The sequence below is a fragment of the Pogoniulus pusillus genome, chromosome Z (genome assembly GCF_015220805.1).
Source record: "Pogoniulus pusillus isolate bPogPus1 chromosome Z, bPogPus1.pri, whole genome shotgun sequence".
In the NCBI taxonomy this organism is placed as follows: domain Eukaryota; kingdom Metazoa; phylum Chordata; class Aves; order Piciformes; family Lybiidae; genus Pogoniulus; species Pogoniulus pusillus.
In genome coordinates, this window is record NC_087309.1 from 61,657,192 (window position 1) to 61,680,945 (window position 23,754).

General features: G+C 40.9%; 1 protein-coding gene across 20 annotated transcripts in view; it reads right to left on the bottom strand.

Annotated features, from left to right (window-relative positions):
• Positions 1 to 468: 468 nt before the first annotated feature.
• The window catches only part of MPDZ (multiple PDZ domain crumbs cell polarity complex component), a 111,464-nt gene continuing 88,178 nt past the window's right edge, over positions 469 to 23,754 (bottom strand). For 15 of the 20 annotated variants that reach the window (XM_064140573.1, XM_064140571.1, XM_064140565.1 and 12 more), the window contains 12 exons: positions 23,237 to 23,382; positions 21,253 to 21,336; positions 20,927 to 21,120; positions 20,515 to 20,662; positions 17,695 to 17,781; positions 16,243 to 16,339; positions 15,517 to 15,560; positions 6,411 to 6,533; positions 5,392 to 5,496; positions 5,161 to 5,273; positions 3,980 to 4,103; positions 469 to 3,147 (listed from right to left, as the gene is read on the bottom strand). In XM_064140573.1, coding sequence (XP_063996643.1) covers positions 3,001 to 3,147; positions 3,980 to 4,103; positions 5,161 to 5,273; positions 5,392 to 5,496; positions 6,411 to 6,533; positions 15,517 to 15,560; positions 16,243 to 16,339; positions 17,695 to 17,781; positions 20,515 to 20,662; positions 20,927 to 21,120; positions 21,253 to 21,336; positions 23,237 to 23,382 — 1,412 coding nt within the window. In that variant the 3' untranslated portion in view covers positions 469 to 3,000. The remainder of the gene's footprint in view (positions 3,148 to 3,979; positions 4,104 to 5,160; positions 5,274 to 5,391; positions 5,497 to 6,410; positions 6,534 to 15,516; positions 15,561 to 16,242; positions 16,340 to 17,694; positions 17,782 to 20,514; positions 20,663 to 20,926; positions 21,121 to 21,252; positions 21,337 to 23,236; positions 23,383 to 23,754) is intronic. The other 5 variants (XM_064140574.1, XM_064140577.1, XM_064140568.1 and 2 more) reach the window with 2 other exon arrangements.

Below are 23,754 nucleotides of genomic sequence, written 5' to 3' on the forward strand. Positions count from 1 at the left end.
GGCTGAAACATCAAAAATCATTATGAAGTGTTGGGAAATTCAAAGCTTCCCATCTCAGGAAAGAATTGTCTATGAACAAACTAGACATATAACTGCAAGCACTTAAAATACAGAAGGCAACATTCTTAGCTAAGACTATCAGTAACATTTATTGTGATTCAAACACTCCCTTTATGTAATAAGTTATATATTTAAATTATCTATATGAATATCACAGAATCCACCCAGTTGGAAGAGACCTCAAAGAGATTCAAAGACAGGTCTGGATTATCTGAACAGGCAATAGGCTGGAGCCTTTAAAATGATAGACTCTTCAGCATCAACCCTGTCAAGTCCCAGAGTTAATACAGTCATACAGAAGAAATGTAGACTTTGTTTAACAGGGGCCACAGTACATGGCACCTTACAGGACTAATTCCTTTGATACAAAAGTTGTGTTGAAACCCAAACAATAAAGAAAACCAAGCATTTGAAGTCTGTGAATTTATTATATCTCATGGTACAGTGCATGGCAGCCACTAAGCAGTAGTCATGCAGTAGTGCAGTGCTCAGGGGAGATCCTGTGCTCTAAAGCAGCCCCAAAGGTCACAGCCAAAACCAAACCCCCAGGCTACATGGCTCCTTGGTTTGATCCATCACAGCAAGTCCAATGCTTGAAGGAATGCTTTTTAAACAGGTAGAACAATGACTAATAATGTCTGCTTCAAAACACAGTTTCTAGATAGTTTTAGTATCTGATCTCGTGGATTTGCTAAGAGTTTACAAGCAAATTCAAAATCTTAAAATCCAAATAGAGCAATTTTTAGCAGATGCTTCAAAGTACACACAAAGAGTGACACTTCTTTTAAAATTACATTGGTTTAAATTGATCTTTTACAACAGAATAAACAACGCAAGCATGACATTGTAAAGAAACCAGAAACAGATCTGCAATTTTATTTCTTCTTCACTGACAGTCTGGAATTTATTCACTGAAATCTTCCATTCAGTCACAGCAATAACAAAATAGCTGTATACTACTTCTCTTATAAATGTAAGTACTATGTAAAATTACTTTTCATACTCTAATGTAGGCATTTCTCACTCTAACCAAAGAACAGGTATAGAAGAGCAGTTCAGTGACAGCATCCAGTAATGGTACCATCTGTTTTCTCTCATCTTAGTCTACCACAGTGTAACTTCTAGAATAGTTAGAGAGACAAAGAAGGTGTTTTTGTGTTTTTTTTTAATTAATCCACTTAAACATAGCTATCAGTTTGCTACTGCTATTTCACAGATATTCCTAATACCGGGTTTTATGTCCTGCTGAAACAAATGCTAGTCTTTTGGATCTTCCCCTAATTGACCAGGGGCTGCATTTTCAGTTAAGATTTCTCTTCAGTAACAACTGACATGGTGGCCTCCTTGCTACAAGTTTTTTTGCTAATCAACACAACGCTTCTGATTAGCATGCTAATTAACTAGGTATCTTTCTTACTCAAAACATGTGGTCAAACTTTTCTGCAGGAAGGTAAATCATGAGCAGTGTTCTTTATCTGCCAGATTCTTAAGAGCTAGTTTGGAGAAGCAGTTGCAAAGGGCAGACTACAATCAGCTAAGAGTTTTAGTGAGTGTGGGTCTTGGATAAACTTTAGTGAGAATTTCAGCTCAGGAAACTGAAGATGTTGATATATTTATTGACCATGCTGCAGCCCAAATATTTGCATCATGCTTATTGTCTTCTATTTATGCCTCTGAAACTACATATCCCAAAAAAATAGCTGTAGCCCTCAAATCTTCTCCTTAATTCTGGTGTAGAAAGACGTCCACGGCTGTCTTGATACGTACCTCCATCAAGAGGGATTTTCAGCCTCTTACCCAATTCAATTTCTGGTTCTAGGTCTCTTCAGTTCAAGAAGGATCTTTGCTGCTACGGATAATGACAGCAACACTGTAACATCAACTTCTTCCACCTTGGCTTAACCACTATTCACACCTCTACCTGTAACAAAGTAAACTTGCCCTGAGTGGTTTGTCATGGTTCTGATTCAAGCAGCTCACAGAAACATCTACACTGAGCCTGTAGTTAATCTTGCACACTGGAGGAGGACAACCTTCGCTTACACATAGTTCATATTGAGAAGGCTGCTTTCACATCCACAAAGTCTGAAAAGCACTACTATTATAGAAGTCTAGTTCTTCTAACACTGCAGTTGCTAGGCACTCTCATTTATGAGGAGTAGTTTCCACTTGCAAATGCATTCTCCAGCCCTGATCACAAGTCCTCTCCTTTCAAATCAAAAACACTCACCTTCTTTCTCTAAAAGAACCGACCTCTACTCCCTCACACCTAAGCCAAACTGAAACAGTTTTCTTTTTTTTTTCTTTTTTTTTTTAATACATCAAGATTTAGGTAATTTATATAAAGAGAGAAGCAAAAATCCCCATAATAGTAATCCACACAGCTCTTTCTACTTGGGCATTGTGAAATAATACAAATAACCATCTAGTACGTTAATCATCTGCCTCCAGGTTACATATTTTTCCTTCTTTCCTCAAAATTCCATCTCTTATCAATACTTCCTTTCTTCAGTAACCTCATTTCTGTTTTCTGACTACTGCTGCCCATGCCATCTCCTTGTTGACTTGGTGACTTCATCGTTTTTCCAACATATGTCAAATATCAAAAGCCTCTTGGCAAAGCATTCCAGTTACATTGTGTGGTTACCAGTGCAAGCTTTTTTTTTTAAACTGTGGGTGCCTTACAAGCATTTATTATAATACTAATAGGAAAAAATATCTATGTCTTTCCACAGCTGATGTAACTTTATCCCCATGGTTTGACAGTAACAGAAATAGCTCTACTCTGTACAAAAATATGGTTAAATGTTATTTTTCTTCATTGTTGTGACACAGTCCTGTGAAGCTGTAAGAGCAAGGAGGCTGTACGAACATTTCCATTCTCTTTGCTATGCATAATGTAAATATAATCTATTGACCCAACCATTTTGGGCAGCCAGTTCATGACAATACAGTCAAAGTGACTGTTCCTTTTGTCCGTTTTAGAATAGCAACTGCTTCCTCATGTGTTACCCCTTCTAAACTCTGCCCATTCACAGCAATGATTTGATCCCCCCTCTTCAGGCGTCCATCTTCTGCTGCTGCACCCTGAAAAAACACAACACATAAATGCATATTCATGTGTTTCTTTTAATCCCTACAGTACAGTCTGTATAAGATGGCTTAGTGCACAAAACCCTGTAACACGTTTTTAATTCTCAATGATTCAAATTCAGTCAATCATTATTCAGCCTGCTAGTGCTGCAGTATGCCCTGCCCTAAGTTTCACAACATCCAGAAAATGGATATACAAGATTTTTTATATTCCCTTAACTCTGTTCATTGAGACAGTGGAATTTTAAACTCTACCATCAACAGGACTACAATTTAAGCTTAGTAAGTTTTCAGTAGCTGGTATTGCAAAGTCAGTAGTCAAACCCAGCTCTGTACCTTGATTCACCATAAAAGTTTGGGATTTTTTTTATTCTGTTTTTCTCTGACTCAGGCTTTTTCATAGGGCAGTCCAAACTACCAAATCTGGGTCTGTATATGAACTTCTTCCAATATTCCTACTGAGTTAAATTATTTTACCTTGGTCTACCCTTCAGACTCAGTCAAAATAAATACAAAATTGTCTTCCACTACCTGAAAAAAATGGACTGTAAATGTAAGGAAGAGGGGCTTTTTTTCTAAGCATGTGCAGAATTCTAGTTTTGAGAGCTGAAGATTCTAGCATATGCAGTCAAATGCACTTGCAAATTCTGAATCTTACTAAGACCACATCCTTCAAACACTGCAAGAACAGTCAGACTAGCACTTGTACTGAGGAAGGAAAGCCGTGAGAAACTGTAACAAATCTTTGGCTTCGAACTCAAGCCTTGACTTAAACAGTAGAAGCTGTGAACTAATCAGCAGATTGACTGAATAAATTCACACTTACCTTTGCAAATACCGTCTTCACATAAATGGGTAAGTCTCCATGGGGACTACCGTAGCCACCCACAATGCTAAAGCCTAGGCCATCTGGTCCTCTATCCAGAGTAATGGTCTTGTACTGAGGAGTTCTGAAAAAAGTAGAAAAACCCCAAAATTACAATGTTGTCTGATTCAACGTGCAGAATATTCAACAAAAAATATTTCTCCTTTCAAGCTAAGCAATAAATCTCCCTTTCCACTGGTCTACAAATGCTTTTACTATAACAAACTAACTATTTTAGTTCCTGTAAAACACTATGATCGCCTAATGCCCTCATTCCTCATTATTACTGAAGGGTAGCTACTTAAAATACATCTTACACCTAGCTCAGGGCATAGTTACAGCTGCAATGTGCCACAGCGCTCACTAGCAAAGCAGAGATGCAGTTTTAGTACCTGAAATCTACATAACAAATATCTACTTTAAAACTCCATCCACACACCACACCTCTTAAAAACATCCACAATTAGCCTCAACAGTTTAGTTTGTAAGGTTAAACTGCTTCTCTACTCCTCTAATGACTCTGTATTTATATGTGTGCATTTATACAAGACCATTTGAAAGTGTGTTTTCCCACTCTAAGAAATTCCAAATTACTCTCTTTTGAAGCCTGTATGTGTGGCTAAAATGTTCCATTTTCTCTCTTCCTTATTCCTAGGTCAAAAATGCCTTAGATTCGTGAGAGTCCGAAGTAAAACTTGTTTACAAAGCTGTACCTTACAATATACCAGAAGCAATACACCTTGTATACTAGAAAAGCTTGATGCTCCTGATAGCCCAGTGGTAGAAACCACATTATGGAAATACACTGTAGAAAAGGAATTGCTGTTTCAGTCTGAGAAAAAACATTTTGGGTGTTACCAATTGCCTCAGCTACCAAGGCTCAGTGAAACAAAGGAGGCTGTATTTACAGAGAAGAAATCAAATCACACTGTAACTCTGCAGAGTAGGAAATGCAGAAAAAATAAAGCAGAATGACAAATCACATAACAAAAAATACAGAAGAGAGCCTGTGACCTACAGTTTCCATGTATATCAAACATGTAAGTCGTGATTAAATCAAACAACAAATTCATTATTTGATACAATCTGAGTTCCACCTAAAGTAAGAGGCTACAAAGGTTGAATATTCTAAAATTACTGACCCTAAGTCATCCTGCAAAATGCTGGTTGAAGTTAGTCCCGCAAATGAGAGATTGGATGTAGGAGTATTCTGATGCTGACCAGTTATGACGCTCACTTCTCCTCCAGCTACAACCTAGGAACAGAGTTTGTAAACCAGTATAACGAGAATGCTGACACCAAAATAATTCACTGCAGCAGCTGGCAAAATAATATTCAGAAAATATTTCAAATATCACTGAAGATTTTTTTACCTGCAACTCAATAGTGCCTGAAGCGTTTTTTAAGAGACTAACAGCTTGGGAGTGAGTCATACCCTCAGTAGATGTTCCACAGATGCTAACAATCCTGTCCCCAACCTGCAGAAAAAAATGTACAAATCTAATTAATAGTAAGTTTAGTTACATAGAGTTATTTGTTACTTTTTTTCAACAGCAGCAGATCTGTGTATCTGCATTTACCCAGATTTTATCAGCAAAAAAGGCCAGGTAGAATTAAATTAACAATGACTCACTCCACATTTTCTCTCAAGGGCAAGTCATCTTTGACCTACATAATGATCCCTTACAGAGACAAAAAATTCCATATCACAATTGGCAAATTACACTTGTTTAGTATATCCAGTGTAAAAAAGTAATTATGCTTTAGAGAACTAGAAATATATAGCATGTAAAAAAAAGAGCTGCACTTTATATGAGACTTGATGAGAGGCAGACTGAGATTGCAAACAATCTTCAGAGATTATATGATTTAACTCATCCTTAAATAATCCTGTCCACTTTCCATGAAGCACTGAGTAAAATTCAACCAGACTGGAACAGAGAGGGTACTGTATGCATGTAAATGCTGTATTCCACTTTAACTCGGATCCTAAGAAGCATTATTTCTATCCTAGGACAGATAAGCATAGAAAACATGACAGAGAAACCAGACACATAGTTGCACATACAGTTGCATTAATGACCACTGTGCTCATCAGCGGAACTCACACACAGAATTCATAGTTCTAAACTACTGTCTCCAGTTTCAATTTTCACAAGCCAGCTATCTTGATGATGCAAGATTGCTTTAGGACTTGCTTCTCAAAGTTACTATCTTTCAGCAACTATCTTCCACTGTGCTACCAAAGTGGATTACTGTTTCATCCATCTGAACAGCAAAAGCTGTTGTCACAGCCTGAAGCACTTACAACTCTATCATTTAATTGCTTGACCAGAGTAATTCCTCTGCATTACCAATGTAATCTTTACAACCTTCTTTACAATTAACTTACTCTGAGTTTCTGAGTCTGAGCTGCAACTCCATTTGGATGCATCATGGCAATAAATATAGGAACATCCCCAAGAGGACTTCCTATACCTCCTGCAATGCTCACTCCAAGGGAATCTGCAGGGCCCTGTTATTGTCATGAAAAAAGAGATTAGATCTTTCTGTAAAGAAAACACACAGTGAGAATTGTAGGCTTATCTCAAAAAATATTAAAGACCTTACCTTATGAAATTCAGAACTCCTATATCTCAAGCCATTTTTTAAACTAGTACATTTTACAGCACATCAATAAAGCACAGAGAGCACAATATATGTTTCCTCCCATAAGAGCTCTGTGACAATTTTCTGATTTAGTTGTATGCTTTATCTTCACCACACTAACTACTTAGAGAATTCAGCATCAGACCACTCATATCAACGTAGAAAGTCTGGGCAAGAAAAACTGGACAGATGGAATTGCTTGTGTTTAATACCGTCTGTAATGACCTCCTCCTCTGAGCCTGTTGAAGGCTAGCGTTAATCTTTATGCGCCCCCTAGTGTCCTGTTGTTGAAGAACAAAAAATCTTCTCACTGCCATACAGCACCCTAGTACCTAACTGCAAAAACTGCTACTGCAAACTGAGTAATTGTAGCAGTTTAAGAGCTAACGCTCTGTTTTGTTTCTAAGTTATAAACAAGAGAGAAATACTGGAAATCCTTTTGAATATAGAGTGAATGAACAGAGCAATGACTGTAAAAGGAAAAAAAACAATATCTCTATCACTCACTGGTTTCCTAATCATACAGTCAACCAGGCTAGAGAGACCTCCAAGATTGTCCAGTCCAACTTACCACCTAGCCCTATCCAATCAACTAGACCATGGCACTAAGTGCCTCATCCAATTTTTTCATGAACACCTCCAGGGACAGTGACTCTACCACCTCTCTGGGCAGCCCATTCCAATGGCAAATCACTCTCTCTCTCAAGAACTTCCTCCTAATACCAACTTTATATCTCCCCTGGCACAACTTCAGACTGTGTCCTCTTGTTCTGTTGCTGGCTGCCTGGGAAAAGAGGCCACCCCCCACCTGGCTACAGCCTCCTGTGCTAGTTTGAAGCAAGCTGGAATGTTTTGGTAACAGAACTAGATAATGGGCAGTGAAATGAAAAACAATTGTGTCTACTTCTCTCATAGTCTCGCTGAGAACTCTGGGAAGAAGAAGAAAACTTTCTCCATTTTGTTTCCTCTCTTGCTTTTGCCTTAGACCTGGTCACATCTCATTAACCCTGCTCCTACTAACCTTGCTCCCTAACCTCTTGGCTGCACCTCTCTTCTTCCTGAGAACTGGGGTAAGGTTGAGAGGGCCGGGGGGAGGTGTTGGGGTGGTTTGAGAGCCCCTCCTGGGGACTCAGGTTTCTGGGAGGGGAGTTGTGCTTTTGTGTTGTTTATCCTTTGTATATTTCTGTATATATTGTATATAACTGTATATATTGTAAATAGCTGCTTGTAAATTCTGCTAGCTGTAAATAAATTGCTTCATCTATATTCCCAGAGTCCGTCTGAGTTAGCTGGGGCAAATTCAAAAGTGTGGGGGGGTGGGGTAACCCCCAAACCATCACATTTTTTATTGGCTTTCCCAACGTGGGGCTAGATATTTCAGTGAGTGGAAATTAGCTCTGGGAATTAAGATGAAGCTAATCAAGCAGCTATTGTATTTGGTTGGTGCATTGCTCTGGTCTGGTTTTGTTTTCTTGGCATTTAGTTGGTTAAAAGGTCAAATTGTTGCTTATTTCATTGATCTGGCTTATAATAAGGCTAAAGCTAAGGTTTCAGATATGTTCTGGAGCTGGGGTGATTTTATTCTTGGTTATGCTGGTTTTAATATCTCTGAGAATATTACCAAGGACATTACAGGAGCTCTGGTCAATAATGTGACAATCAATGGAAATTCTGCTTTAAATATGGCTCTAATGAGAGTTATTCAGCCTAAGACAGGAATTCCAACTGTTTGTATAGGCACATGCTCGTGTAAAACTGTTTTTCTTCTCACAGTTTTTAATATTTGCCTCATGATTTTAATATTCATATTAATTTTGGCATTATTGGTGAAAAATTCTAAACCAGCTTCTGTAAAAGCTAGGAAAAATTCTGTGTCTCAGAAGCAGTCTCTTTCACAGCAAAACAAGGGAACACAGTTATCGGCTTCCCCCCTTGCCAGCCTCTGCCCCTCCTTCTCCAAGTGCTGGGAACACAGCCAGTGTTCCCGCCGCTAACGTAAACAATGATAAGGATAACCAAAACAAGCCGCAGAGTTTAGCAGGAGCCTCAGGAGCACAGGCAAATACCCAAAATCAGAATGTTCCTAGCAACAAGCAAAACACGTCAGGGTTGGCAGGCATCCCAGGAGGACAGGCAAACAATCCCACTAATAATAACACTACTAGTGCTAGTAACGCTAGCCCAGTCAGTCCAAATCCTAATGACACCAGCTCAGCCAATTCGAACCCCCAGCCAGCAGACCAGAACCAAAATCCTCCTGTTAAAAGCAAGGCAGATTTGAACTCACAAGCTCCAAGTCAGACCCCTAAGGATTCAAACCCTCCAAGTCAGACTCCTAAAGATTCAAATCCTCCAGCAGACACATCCAAGTCTGTTGCTGCTCAGGCCCTTCTGGCGCCTGCTAAGGCAAAAGCTAAGACAAAGAGTGGTTCGCAGGAGGATGTAAGAGATGGGACCTCTGGTGATCAGCAGCAAGAGGAGGAAGAGGAGGCAGTTAGTCTGCGAGACCTTGTAGATGTGCTGAGACAACAATACTCAAGTGAGAGGAGTGCTGTGAGGTTAGCTGCCAGGAGAGAGGATGGTTCCAATGAGTTTAGGAATGCTATGAGGAAGATTGTGTTAGGCCCGGCACCACCAGAACAACAGGAAGAGGAGGGGGAAGATGACATCCAAGGCTCCAAGGATCCACTCAGAGAGGTCAGGGAAGTTAGGAAGGAATACACAAGGGAATCAGGTGAGCCAATCCTAAGCTGGCTAGTGAGATGCCGTGGCATTGGTGCTAATGCTCTGCAGGTAGGAGACAAGTCTGCCAAGCAGCTGGGACCACTCACTAAGGAGAGTGGAGTGGACAAACACCTGGCAAGTCCTCTTGGTAGGGTTAGCTTGTGGACACGCCTTCTGTTGGCTGTGGCTATGAGATATCCTTCCCGAGATGATTTGCCATGGGCTGCCAAGAAGTGGAACACCGTTGAGCAGGGAATTAAGCTTCTGAAGGAGTTTACTGTGAAGGAAGTGCTTTATGGAGATCATGGTACTCATGAGCCTGACGATATTCCTTTGGGAACAGGTCTCATGAAGAAGCTGATTAAGCTTGCTCCTTCATCCTATGCTAACATCTTGGCCAGTAAATTCCTAGCAAGGAGTGATAATGGAAGGTCTTTCACTGTTGGTGAATTCACTGATCAGCTCAGGCAGATTGAGGACAGCTTGTCACATTCTGGCCTAGTCTCTGCCATACAAACTATGACCACAGAGATTAAAGATACCATGAAAGAACTGAAGGAGGATCTTAAAAACATTACCAATCTGGTAAAGGATACCGTTCCTGCATCATCTGAATGGGTGCATGTTTCTGCAGTCAGGAACAGACGCCCACCTCCTGCAAGGCAATTCCAGCCCAGGAGGAGACAAATTCCACCCAGACAGCAGCAATCACGTGCGTCACTGTGGATACTTCTGCGTGACACATACGGTGAGAACATGAACAAATGGGATGGTAAACCTACTTCAGCTCTTTCAAAGAGGGTCAGGGATCTGCAGAGTGGCAGAAACAGAGGCAGCAATGCCAGAAAAGTAGCTGTCACTTCTTCAGCTCCAGAGAGCAATTGCAATTGTTCCAACAGTTGCAGTTCCTCTCGCAACAACACCAATCACTGTGTACACCCTACATGCCATGTTCAGCATTAGGGGTGCCCTGCCTCCAGCCAGGAGGAGGAAAGGGATAGTGGAGAGAACCGAATCTATTGGAATGTATTCATTAGGTGGCCTGGCAGTTCAAGAGTTCGGAAATACAGGGCTTTAGTTGACACAGGTGCTCAGTGTACTTTATTGCCATCTAATTGCAAAGGGACAGAGTCCATTTCTATCTTTGGAATCACTGGTGGATCTCAAGAGTTAACTAAGATACAGGCTGAGATCAGTTTAACTGGTAAAGAGTGGAAGACACATACTATTGTAACTGGTCCTGATGCGCCTTGCATTCTGGGAATTGACTTTTTGAGACAAGGTTGTTTCAAAGATCCTAAGGGTCACAAATGGGCTTTTGGAATAGCATCTGTAGAGATTGAGGATGATAAATTGAAATTGTCTATTAGACCTGAACTTTCTGATGAATCTGCAGTTGTGGGACATCATGACATAGAGGACCTGGAAGTGCCAATTGCAACTCAAACTGTTCATCATAGGCAGTACAGAACTAACCGTGACTCTTTGTTGCCCATTCATCAGCTGATTCGTCAATTGGAGAGTCAGGCTGTCATCGAGAAAGCTCATTCACCTTTCAACAGTCCCATCTGGCCTGTGCGTAAACCTACGGGCGATTGGAGACTGACAGTTGACTTTCGTGCCCTCAACGAGGTGACGCCACCCATGAGTGCAGCTGTGCCGGACATGCTGGAACTCCAGTACGAGCTGGAATCGAAGGAGGCTAAATGGTATGCAACCATAGACATTGCTAATGCTTTCTTCTCTATTCCAATAGCAAAGGAGTGCAGGCCTCAGTTTGCATTCACCTGGAGAGGAATCCAGTACCAGTTCAATCGTTTGCCTCAGGGGTGGAAACACAGCTCAACCATCTGTCACTCAGTCATCCACAATGCACTGGAGAAAGGTAAAGCTCCAGAGCACATCCAGTACATCGACGACATCATTGTGTGGGGCCAAACTGCTGAGGAAGTCTTCGAGAAAGGTAACAAAATCATTGACATTCTGTTGCAAGCAGGTTTTGCCATTAAGAGAGACAAGGTCAAAGGACCTGCCAAAGAAATTCAGTTTCTGGGAGTGCCGTGGCAGGATGGTCGCCGTTACATTCCTCAGGATGTGATCAACAAAGTCTCTACCATGGCAGTTCCCACCAGTAAGAAGGACACACTTTCTTTCCTTGGTGTGGTGGGATTTTGGAGACTACACATTCCTGGTTTCAGTCAGATTGTCAAACCTCTGCATGATGTGACTCGTAAGAGAAACAATTTCGAGTGGGGACCTGAACAACAAGCAGCCTTTGATCAAATTAAGCGAGAAGTAGTCCATGCAGTGGGTTTGGGACCTGTGAGATCTGGTCCAGACATTAAAAACATTCTGTACACGGCTGCCAGTGACAATGGTCCAACTTGGAGACTTTGGCAGAGAGCTCCAAATGAGACACGTGGTCGTCCTCTTGGTTTCTGGGGACGTTGTTACAGAGGTTCAGAGACAAATTACACTGCAACTGAGAAAGAGATTCTAGCAGCCTATGAGGGAGTGAAAGCAGCTTCTGAAGTGATTGGAACTGAGTCACAATTGCTTTTAGCTCCTAGACTGCCAGTTCTTAACTGGATGTTCAAGGGCAAAGGTTCATCACCGCATCATGCCACAGATGCAACCTGGTCTAAATGGATGGCTTTGATAACCCAACGAGCACGAATGGGTAATCTTGATCGACCTGGTCTAGTGGAGGTGATCACCAACTGGCCGGAAGGCACAGACTGTTCCAAACCTCCAGAGGAGAAAATAACTCGTGCTGAGGAAGCTCCTCCCTATGGTGATCTCTCTGATCAAGAAAAGAACTATGCTTTGTTCACAGATGGTTCCTGTCGTCTTGTTGGGAACAAGCGAATGTGGAAGTCAGCGGTTTGGAGTCCAACCAGGAGAGTTACCGAAACGAAAGATGGAGAAGGAGAATCCAGTCAGTTTGCTGAGGTAAAAGCTGTTCAACTTGCTCTTGATGTGGCTGAACGTGAAATTGGCCTATCCTTTACCTCTACACCGACTCGTGGATGGTAGCCAATGCTCTATGGGGTTGGCTGAAGGACTGGAAGAAGAATGGTTGGCAGAGGAAAGGAAAGCCTATTTGGTGTGCTGATCTATGGCAGGACATTGATGCACGGCTGGAGAGAACTCCAGTGAAGGTGCAGCACGTAGATGCAGACATGCCTAAGAGCAGAGCCACTGAGGAGCATCAACACAACCAGAAGGCAGATCAAGCTGCTAAGATTGCTCAAGTTGATACCAACTCTGAACTTGACATTGACCTTGATTGGAAACACCGAGGTGAGCTGTTCTTAGCTCGGTGGGCCCATGACTCATCTGGACATCAAGGCAGAGATGGAACATACCGATGGGCTCGCGATAGGTCAATTGACTTGTCCATGGACGCTATCACCCAAGTCATCTATGACTGTGACATTTGTGCTGCTATTAAGCAGGCTAAGCGAATCAAGCCCTTATGGTATGGTGAGAGATGGTCAAAGTACAAGTATGGTGAAGCCTGGCAGATTGACTACATCACTTTACCTCGATCTCGTTCTGGCAAGCAGTATGTGCTAACGATGGTAGAAGCCAGCACTGGATGGTTGGAAACCTATCCAGTTCCACATGCTACTGCACGTAACACCATTGTTGGTTTGGAGAGACAGATCTGTGGAGACATGGAACTCCAGAAAGAATCGAGTCAGACAATGGTACTCATTTCAAGAACAATCTTGTGAAAAACTGGGCCAAAGAGCATGGTATTGAATGGATCTATCACATACCCTACTATGCACCAGCTTCAGGGAAGATTGAACGCTACAATGGTTTGCTGAAAACCACCCTCAAAGCCATGGGGGGTGGAACTCTGAAAAACTGGGACAAACATTTAGCAGAAGCTACTTGGTTGGTAAATAGTAGAGGTTCAGTAAATAGAGCAGGACCTGCACAATCAGATTTAGTCCAAACAGTAGACGGTGATAAAGTTCCTGTTGTACGTGAAAAGAATCTGTTAGGGAAAACTGTTTGGGTATTTTCTCCTTCGGGCGAAGGGAAACCTGTCCGAGGGGTGGTATCTGCTGAAGGTCCTGGTCATACATACTGGGTAATGCAGGAGAATGGTGAAATCCAGTGTATTCCACAAAGAAATTTAACCTTAGCTGAGAGAGTTTAAATCCAAGTTGTTAGGAGTTTTCTGTTCTAGGTAACATCGGCGCCCAACACTGAGAGAATCTACGATAGAATCTACAGTACGTGAGCACGAACCCAATATCACCTGGGAGTCCCTGTTCTGAGCTTTTGAATCACCTACATCTGACTGAAGTGTGAACTGAACTTGTATATGTTGTTTTAGTGTAAATATTGGTTTAGATTAGATTGGATAATTCTCAGCGATACTCTGAGCGAAGTAGACAAGGGGTGGATTGTGCTAGTTTGAAGCAAGCTGGAATGTTTTGGTAACAGAACTAGATAACGGGCAGTGAAATGAAAAACAATTGTGTCTACTTCTCTCATAGTCTCGCTGAGAACTCTGGGAAGAAGAAGAAAACTTTCTCCATTTTGTTTCCTCTCTTGCTTTTGCCTTAGACCTGGTCACATCTCATTAACCCTGCTCCTACTAACCTTGCTCCCTAACCTCTTGGCTGCACCTCTCTTCTTCCTGAGAACTGGGTAAGGTTGAGAGGGCCGGGGGGAGGTGTTGGGGTGGTTTGAGAGCCCCTCCTGGGGACTCAGGTTTCTGGGAGGGGAGTTGTGCTTTTGTGTTGTTTATCCTTTGTATATTTCTGTATATATTGTATATAACTGTATATATTGTAAATAGCTGCTTGGAAATTCTGCTAGCTGTAAATAAATTGCTTCATCTATATTCCCAGAGTCCGTCTGAGTTAGCTGGGGCAAATTCAAAAGTGTGTGGGGGGGTGGGGTAACCCCCAAACCATCACACCTCCCTTCAGGTAGTTGTAGACAGCAATGAGGTCACCCCTGAGCCTCCGCTTCTCCAGGCTAAACAACCCCAGCTCCTTCAGCCTCTCCTCAGAAGGTTTGTGTTCCAGGCCTCTCACCAGTTTTGTCTCCCTTCTCTGGACACATTCCAGTATCTCAACATCTCTCTTAAACTGAGGAGCCCAGAACTGGACACAGTACTAAAGGTGTGGCCTGACCAGTGCTGAGTACAGGGGAAGAACAATTTTCCTTGTCCTACTTGCCACCTGATACAGGCTCTGGCTCTGTAGCTGTTCCTTTGCCTCTCTGATTCCTCCACACCGTATACTGACCTTTTCCTGACACCACAAGAGGTTTTACTGGTTTTCTGTCTGGGGGGACAGTAGGTGGCATTGGCCCCTTCTGGGTTTTCTTTGTTCAGGGAGGAGGATTGGATTTCTGTATTATTTCTAAATTTTATGTAACTAAATGCATGTAAACATATTTTGTATATATGCTTGTAAATGTACTTTGCTGTAAAATATAGCTTTTCCTTACTTCCAAGCCATCTGAGCTGGTCCGGTAAATTTTATCTGCGGGGTAATTTCTCAACCTACCACAATATTGTACTGTAAAGAGAATGGCTAAATATAACCCATGTAGCCAAGTGAACTATATGCCAAGAAAAATAAAAAAAAAATACAAGTATTTTGGAGAATCAGAATCATTCTGTGACTCAGATCTCACATTCCTGTAAATGAGGGGCATTGATTGTGAACTTCACAGTTGATAATCTGGCAGATGCCATGTAAAGTGTGAAGACAAAGCCAGAAATATGAATCAATGAGCTTGCAACTTTGGTGTAGTCCCCCTAATTCACTAATCCAGAGTCTGGATTTAAATTAGCCTGATAACAATAAAACTTGGTTCCATTATCTCTCACTAAGGCTTCTTCCTTTTGCTTTCAAAAAAGACTATGGAATGAAATCACACCAATTTTACATAAAAGCATAGGTAGTGCAGATCATCCACTTTTGACCTGAAAAGATAGCAAGTTTATTAGCAACTTCTGTATCAACTTCTGTATCAGTTCCTCTCTCAATATGATTCACAGGCCAGACTACTTCTTTTCAGTAAACACAGCTACTGACAACATCTACAAAAACAGTCCCTGATACATTCCATTTCATGCTATAGCTTACCTTTTTTATTTCTAGTGTTCTTAGTCCCTGGATTTCAGAAGTTGCTGCCAAATGATTTAAAAAATAAAAAATAACATTAGCATTTTTAGGAAACTCTTCCATTACAGTTATCCAAACCACTATGATGATTCCAATGTTCTGCCAGTTTATTATAGACATGTTTCAAGCAGTGGCTCTCATTAAATTCATAAGGTTGAAATACTTCCAAAATTAGTGAAAAATCACTAATTCTCTCAATTTCAGTAACTTTTGGAATAAGACTGCTAGGCATACTCAAATAGCATAAAAGAAAAACCCCAAACCAAACAAAACAAACAAAAAACCCCACCCTATTACTTGCTAGCATTATTTTGATCAGAAGTAACTGTGTTCTAAGTTTGAGCACAAGAGCTCTTCCACATCCATTCTAATCTAACTATACAGTATCTGGGGTTTCTATGAATGATACAGCTTGACTGGACATATTTAGATCAAATAGAAAATGATGGCTCCACTTAGCTTCTCAATATTCTCAGTATTCAAATGATCAGTATCACGAGCTACCTGTTTCTTCTGCAAAAGCTACTGAAATCTATACAATGTACTTGTACCATAACTACTCCTGCAGAATTTTCATGATTAAGGAATCCCTTTCACACCTACAGCACATCATGACAGTGTTCTAGAGAAAGAGCTCAGCTATCAATTCACATAGATAACATACTGAAAGTACTAAAGAAACCTTACCAGTGTTCCTCTTTAGACTACTTTCAAAGACACCAGGTGCACTGGAACCAGAAACTGGGAAACTGAATGATGAGAGGCTGCCACTTCCATCACTGACCTAAACGGTGTTAGACTGGGATCAGAGAACAGCTTCAGACACCCAATTGCTAGAAACAAACCTGCAATCCACGATATTCAGCAGATTTTGCTCTAATTTATTTTTTCAGTGCCCAGTTAAAGCCGACACAGTGAAACCTCCACTTACTTCTCAGTCACTCTGAGGGCTGTGACCACATCACCAGACCAACAAAGATTACATATCTACAACTGTGAAGTGCTGCTTCTGAAGTTGAGAGTGTGCTCTTACATTTGTACTTTCTATCACCTCATAAGAAATCTTCTGGTGCAAAAGTCAGACGTGATTATCAAGGTAGAGACAGAAGACAAGGTTGACCTTTATAAACTATCGTGTGTACTTTCATGTTCACCCACTGCACTGCCTAAAAATTAGGCTTTCTGCTCAGCTTCATCAGAACAATTTCCAGAAAGATTTTCACAATACCCACAAGGCCATGCAAAGGAATAACTTAGCTCCCAGTCACAGTAGTTCACTGACTGTCAGTGACTTCAAAACACTCAACACTGTGATCTGCTTCTTATTAAACAACTTGGATTAAGATTGCACAGAGCCTGAATGGTTTAATCTTGCTTGGCATTACCCACTCTGAAGCAAGTCTAACATTTCAGTTTTGTCCAGTCTTAACCTTCTTACATGCAACTGTTCATTTATGGTTTGTCTTAAAATTATTTCTCAGTACTTCATAATCGCCACACTCAGTTTATGACAAGAGAAAGTTCTAAGGTAATTTATGAGTTCTCATAAACAGAGCTCCTACTGAAGAGAATCACGATGTGAGCTGCAACCACATGGAGGATGTATTCAAATGAAGGAATTGATGCAAGACTGTAAACTCCAACAGTTGACTAAAATAAATACACTTGAGAGAAGTCTGTTGGAATCGGTACAGATTACCTGCTTCTAATGACCACTATAAAGCATGGATTAATAGGAAGTGGTGAAATTCACTGTTTCCTGAAACAACACTCTTGCCAAGCATGCCAAGCTTTCCTAGAGTAGCAAAGAAGTTTCAAGTTCACTTCAACTTCTGATGTTGCTAAGAATCACACCTCTTTCTGCTTCCCAGGCTATAGCCATAAAAAACAGACTATGCAACACAGGGAAGTTATTTCTGTACTACGTTTTCATCTGGATCATGGTTTTAGCAGATACAATATGCTAAAGCAAACCTATAAATGGTCATCATAAAGATGAAATGTAGATAAAACCTACTTTGCTTCATCTTGGATCAGGTTTGTGGAAAATCACTGTCATCATAAACTAAATTCTCTTTATTTACTTTCTTTATTTTACTATTCTTTCTTTCACACAAAAAAAGTTTTACAGTTACACACCTGGCTGCTCTGAGATGTTCTCCTCTCGGAGTGGAATGGACCAGCTTTTATTCTTCCAACCTCTAGTCTTACCGTACCTAGTGAACACTAAAGAACCAGTCACTCATAAAGCATTTCTTCTGTTTATGACAGTATTGAAGGCTCTTATTAGGTGGTAGAAGAAATAAAAATTATGTATAGAGAGAAAAAGAATGAGCTAACAGTCCTTCCATGGGCACTAAGCAGACAGAGCTCACAGCAGGGTAAGAGTCACACAAAGTACACCATGATATTCAAGACTAAACAGTGATACAGATGTAAAAATTACCCAGTAAAAGTAATTATTTTACTTTCCACTTAACAGGAATTAGTACTGGAATCTCAAATGTAATGTCAATATGTATTTTCCAGATGGCATTTTTAAAGGAGTAGTGAAAATGACTCTTAGAATCATAGAATCAGTCAGAGTTGGAAGGGACCACAAGGATTATCTAATTTCAACTCCCCTGCCATGCAGAGACACCCTACACTAGATCAGGCTGGCCAGGGCCCCATCCAGCCTGGCCTTAAATACCTCCAGGGATGGAGCTTCAATCACCTCCCTGGGCAACCCATTCCAGGCTCTCACCACTCTCATGATGAACTTCCTCCTCGCGTCCAGCCTAAACCTACCTATCTCCAGCTTTGACACATTCCCCCTAGTCCTGTCACTCCCTGATAGCCTAAGAAGTCCCTCCCCAGCGTTTTTGTAGGCCCCCTTCAGATATTGAAAGGCCACAATAAGGTCAACTTGGAGCCTCCTCTTCTCCAGACTGAACAGCCCAAACACTTTCAGCCTGTCCTCTTAGTAGAGGTGCTCCAGCCCTCTGATCAACCAATGGCCCTTCTCTGGACACACTCCAGCATATCCACATCCTTCTTGTAATGGGGACTCCAGAACTGGATACAGTACTCCAGGTGGGGTCTCAGCAGAACGGAGCAGGACGGGGAGAATCATCTCCCTTGACCTGCTGGCCACACTTCTCCTGATGCAGCCCAGGATCTGGTTCACAGTAAATAGTGAAAATGGTGAAACACCTCAAAGTATTAGTCATTATTTCTGCTGATATGACTCTTAACATGGTCTCTCGCTCTTTAAATTATCTGTTGCTCTGGATCTGTAGTAACGCAGTTAGAAAAACTTCAGGCAGGAAGCTTCCCAACACCTATCTGTAGTGTAAGTAACCTTTCCACACCTGACTCTGAACAGGAAGCTGGGCAGTACAGAGACTATTTCCACATTAGAAAATACTTCCACTAGTCTTTAAGCTTTCAATTACGCCATTAAGTATTTACATGTCCACATATAATTAGCATCTCAGAAGAAAATTCATCTTGCAATCAAACATTTAGAAACCAAGACATTAGGCTGATTTTAGAAACAGATAGAAAAGTTTTAATCAAAACCAACATCTAGAAAATTTGACTTCCAAAACAGTAAAAATGTTGTTAAAAGAAGACTGTCTATCTGCTAAAAATAAGACCACTTCACTGTTACACACTCAAACACAGACATTTAGAAGATGTTATTGTCTTCCACCGGGAAGCTGTTAGCATTAACTCCCACATCCAAAGAAATTAATGTAAGTTTGAAGTTTGCTTTTATTTATTGTGCTTTAGCTGTATTATCATGCACTTTCTAGAAAACTCCCAGTAAGACACAGATCAACTCATCAAAACCAGCAACAGGACCTATCCATTCAAACAGGGTTGCTGTTCTCCTATGGCTGACACCAGAAGAGATTTATTATTAAATTGCCTTTATTTTTTCATGTTGATATCGCTATCTCCTGGGAAAGACTTAAGCAAAACTTAGGCAAAATTCTTCTTTCAGCTTGTAAAAGTTGACTCATATGTGGGCAACTCATATCCAAAAATGGAAAACTGAGGAAGTAATCTACCTAAAATTACAAAATCCTCATATAAAATGCAAACCCACAAATGAGTTTTTTAAGTTATAATGTGTGAAAGTGGGAGGTAACACTTTCCAACTGAATTTGTGAATAAACCAATCCACATTTAGCTTTACTATAGCTTTCTCTCTTCCTGAAATCTCTCAAGTCAAATGAAGGGAAAGAATTACCAGCTTTTCACGTGTTTTAGGGACACTTAAAAAGAAACAGTGCAAGAGCAGGCAGAATTGTCAGCCCAAGAACACATTCTAGTGATTTCACTGGGATTTTTTTTTCTAAAATAAGTTTTAGGCAGTTGAACAATTTACTCCCACGTCTTACTTTTGAATGGAAACAAAACTGGTAACTGATGTAAAATTGGTGACTGTCTATACATGAGTGATTGTAACTGAATTGTTAACAATAATACCTTTGACTTATTTTAAACCCTTCATTTCTCAGGGCTAGGACATTGTTTAACAAGTGCTACTGAGTGGGATGAAGCACTTAAAATATCAATATAAAAGTGACAACTGGGAAATAAGAATCTTCAATTAGATACTCCAAACTGTTCACCAAAATGCCAGAAACTCGACAAATGAAAAAGCAACCAGAGGAAATGTAAGAAACTTAAAAAGAAACACAGTGTCTTTTGATACAATAAAATTGTCAGGTAAGAATGGAAAACTAGTATCAACTCAGAAAAGAATACTAATGAGTTCACTACCAGAATACAGACCCAGTTCTGCTATTCTCACTTACAGACACATGCTGTAAATATAGAATAAATTGTTCCTACCTCCCCTTTCTAATCTTTGTCCCCCACCCTACATCTCAAGCAAAACAAAAAACAAGCATCAAAGCTTGAGGATCTGTTTGAGACCTAACTTAATCACTCATTTCACAATACCTTTAGCAAAGCTGCAACAGCCTCCTGGTTAGCATGTCGAACATCTTCTCCATTCACTGTCAGTATCTGATCTCCTTGCATTAATCTCCCATCTGTATCTGCTATTCCTCCTTTAACGATGTCTGACACAAACACCCCTGTATCGCTTCTGCAAATACACAGATGGATTTTGTATTACAGTACTGTCTGAGGGCCATTTTTATTGGCTATTTGGAACACAGTAAACATTGTCTTATTTTTCTGTTGAGTAACATTTGGCTAGTTTGCCATTCCTAGGAATCAGCTTAGGAACTAAATATAATAAAATGACATATATGGCCTTCAAGCCTCCAGGATCTGAGCACCAGAACCAAACAGAAACAAAAATATGCCCACTGAATCCCAGACATTGGCTCTCCAGGTACATTTATACCTTTTCCCAACAATACTGAGACCAAGACCTCTGCCAGGCTTCTTTTGGAGCTCTATATTGAGTACATCATACATGTCTTCCTCCTTGTACTGGGCCTCATCTCTGTACACAGTGAGACGAACTTTCTGGGGAGTCTGTCGGAGGACATTTATTGCTTCATCATGTGTGGCATTCCTGAGGTCAATTCCATTCACCTGCAATGAAAGCATACAAAATGAAAGCATAAAAAAAAAAAAAAAAAGAAAGCCTGCAGGACCTTCCAGAAGACAAACAGAACATGTCTAGTTAGCAAATGATAGAAACAGTGAAAAAAGAAACCACCACACCTCTAGTATCTGATCCCCAGCCCACAGCCTCCCATCTTTAGATGCTGCTCCTTCTTCATATACTTCATGGATAATGATTGCTCCCTGTGGACAAGTAAAACAAATATAAATCACATAGTGAAATAAAATGCCCCAACTTTGAGCGAAGAGCAACTGAAAATTTCTACTCTAACTCATCAGGATATAGGAGTCCAGGAAGGCTGGTCATACTTCAAGAGGGGAAGTCTTACAGTCACAGAGGTGTGCCGAAAAATGAGTCAGAGCGCAGGGGTCCAAACTGACTGAGTAGAGACTTCTGGCTAGACCTCAAGAACAAAAGAGGAGTCTATAGCCTGTGGAAGAGGGGACAGCCTTCATATTAGGACTATACAGTGAAGCTATGAAGGGAGAAAATTAGGAGAGCCACACAGAGAACAATCAGGGAACGAGGCTCAGTCAGCATGGGTTTATGAAGGGCAGGTCCTGCCTGACAAACCTCAACTTCTTTTATGACAAGATGACCTCACTATTGGATAAGAGAATGGTTGTGGATATTGTCTAACTAGACTTTTGAAAAGCCTTTGACACTGCTCCCCACACACAGTTTGTCTCATGGACAAACTGGCAGCTCATGGCTTGAACAAGCACAGGTTCTGCACTGGCCAGGCAAAAGGGCCCAAAGAATCAATGGAGTTAAATCCAGCTGGTGGTGGGTCACAAATGGTGTTCCTCAGAACTTACTATTGGAACCACTTCTGTTTAACATATTTATTGATCTTGATGAAGACAAAGAGTGTGTCATCAGTAAGCTGCAGATGGCACCACATCAGGTGTGAGTGTTGATCTGCACAAGGGTAAGGAAGATCTACAGAGGGATCTGAACACACCAGGTTGATGTATCAAGTTCAGTTGTATGAAATAAAATAAGGTTAAGTGCTGGGTCCTGCACTTGGGTCACAATAAGCCCATGCAATGCTACAGGTTTGGGGAGTGTGGCTGGAAAGCTGTCTAGCAGAAAGGGACCTGGGGATTCTAATTGACAAGCAGCTGAATATGAGCATGCAACGCACCCAGTTAGCCAAGAAAGCCAATAGCATCCTGGCTTGTATTTGAAGTGCTGTATCCAGCAGGAGTAGGGAGGTCACTGTCCCCTTCTACTTGGCATTGGTGAGGCCACACCTTGAGTACTGTGTTCAGTTTTGGGCACCTCAATACAAGAAAGATGTCAAGGTGCTGCACTTGGTGGCATGGTTTAGCTGATGTCATGGTGTTAGGTTATATGCTGGACATGATGACCTCAGAGATCTTTTCCAGCCTCAATGATTCTGTGTTTCTGTGCTGCAGCGAGTGCAGAGGAGGGCAACGAAGCTGGTGAAGGGCCCAGAGAATAAATTTTTTGAAGAGCATCTGAGAGAGCTGGGACTATTCAGCTTGAAAAAGACAAGCTTGAAAGGATACCTCATCAATCCCCACAATCACCTGACAGGACATGGCAGAGAGATCAGTGCTGGTCTCTTTTCATACGTAATTAGTGATAAAACAAGAGGGAATTGCTTCAAGCTGCAACAATTTAGGTTCAGACAGGACATCAGGAAGATTTTTTTTTACAGAAAGAGTGGTCAGGCATCGGAATGGGATACTCAAATATGTGGTTAAGTCACCAATCCTGGATGTGTTTAAAGGTTGTTTAGATGTGGGGCTTGGGAGTATGGTTTAGGGGTGAACTTTGTAGAACAGGATTACCAGTTGGAATTGATGATCCCAAAGGTCTTTTCCAACCTGAATGTTTCTGTGATCCAGTGATCATTGTCAAAACAAACAGCATGATTAACAAACTGCTATCAATTGTAAAAGTGTACTCTCCTTTTTCTGTCAGTTTTTATCTCTGAATTGGTATCTTTCTATAAATGTTAAGAGGAACAAACAAATAAAAAAAAGTCTCTTCTATCAGGTATTTTAATTCAGTTATGATCTTTCACTGGAGTGACACATTTTTATAACCAACCAGTAAAGTGTCTGCTCCTCCAACAATGCTCAGACCAAGACCAGTTCGCCCTTTGGAGATATCAATGGTTGTTTCGCATCCAGGAATAATGGGACAAGTAGCTGGGTCAGAGGCTAAGGTGGCTGGTGTTGAAGATCTGCTTGTGCCTAGAACAACAATTAAACATACTGGTTACAATATGAGTGCTTAGTATTAAAAATATGACTTTAAAATATTATTTTTAATAGTTTTAATCACAGTTGCCCCATTTTTATACCATCAATCACTTGTATCACTGTCTGGACAGCCAAAAAAAGCTATTATAACAACACATTCAGTTTAAGATAAAATGTTTTCTAACAGGTAAAAGCAGGCTTCTTAATCCTTTTGAGGCACTTCCAAAGGACACTGACTGAAAGAAGTTCGACTGAAACTAGTAGAGGACTTGACCACTCAAAAAATGTGTATGTGTTAGCCAAACACTTAGGTATACTGTGAGCAATAGGTTCTGATGGAACAGTAACCCTCAAAACTATAAA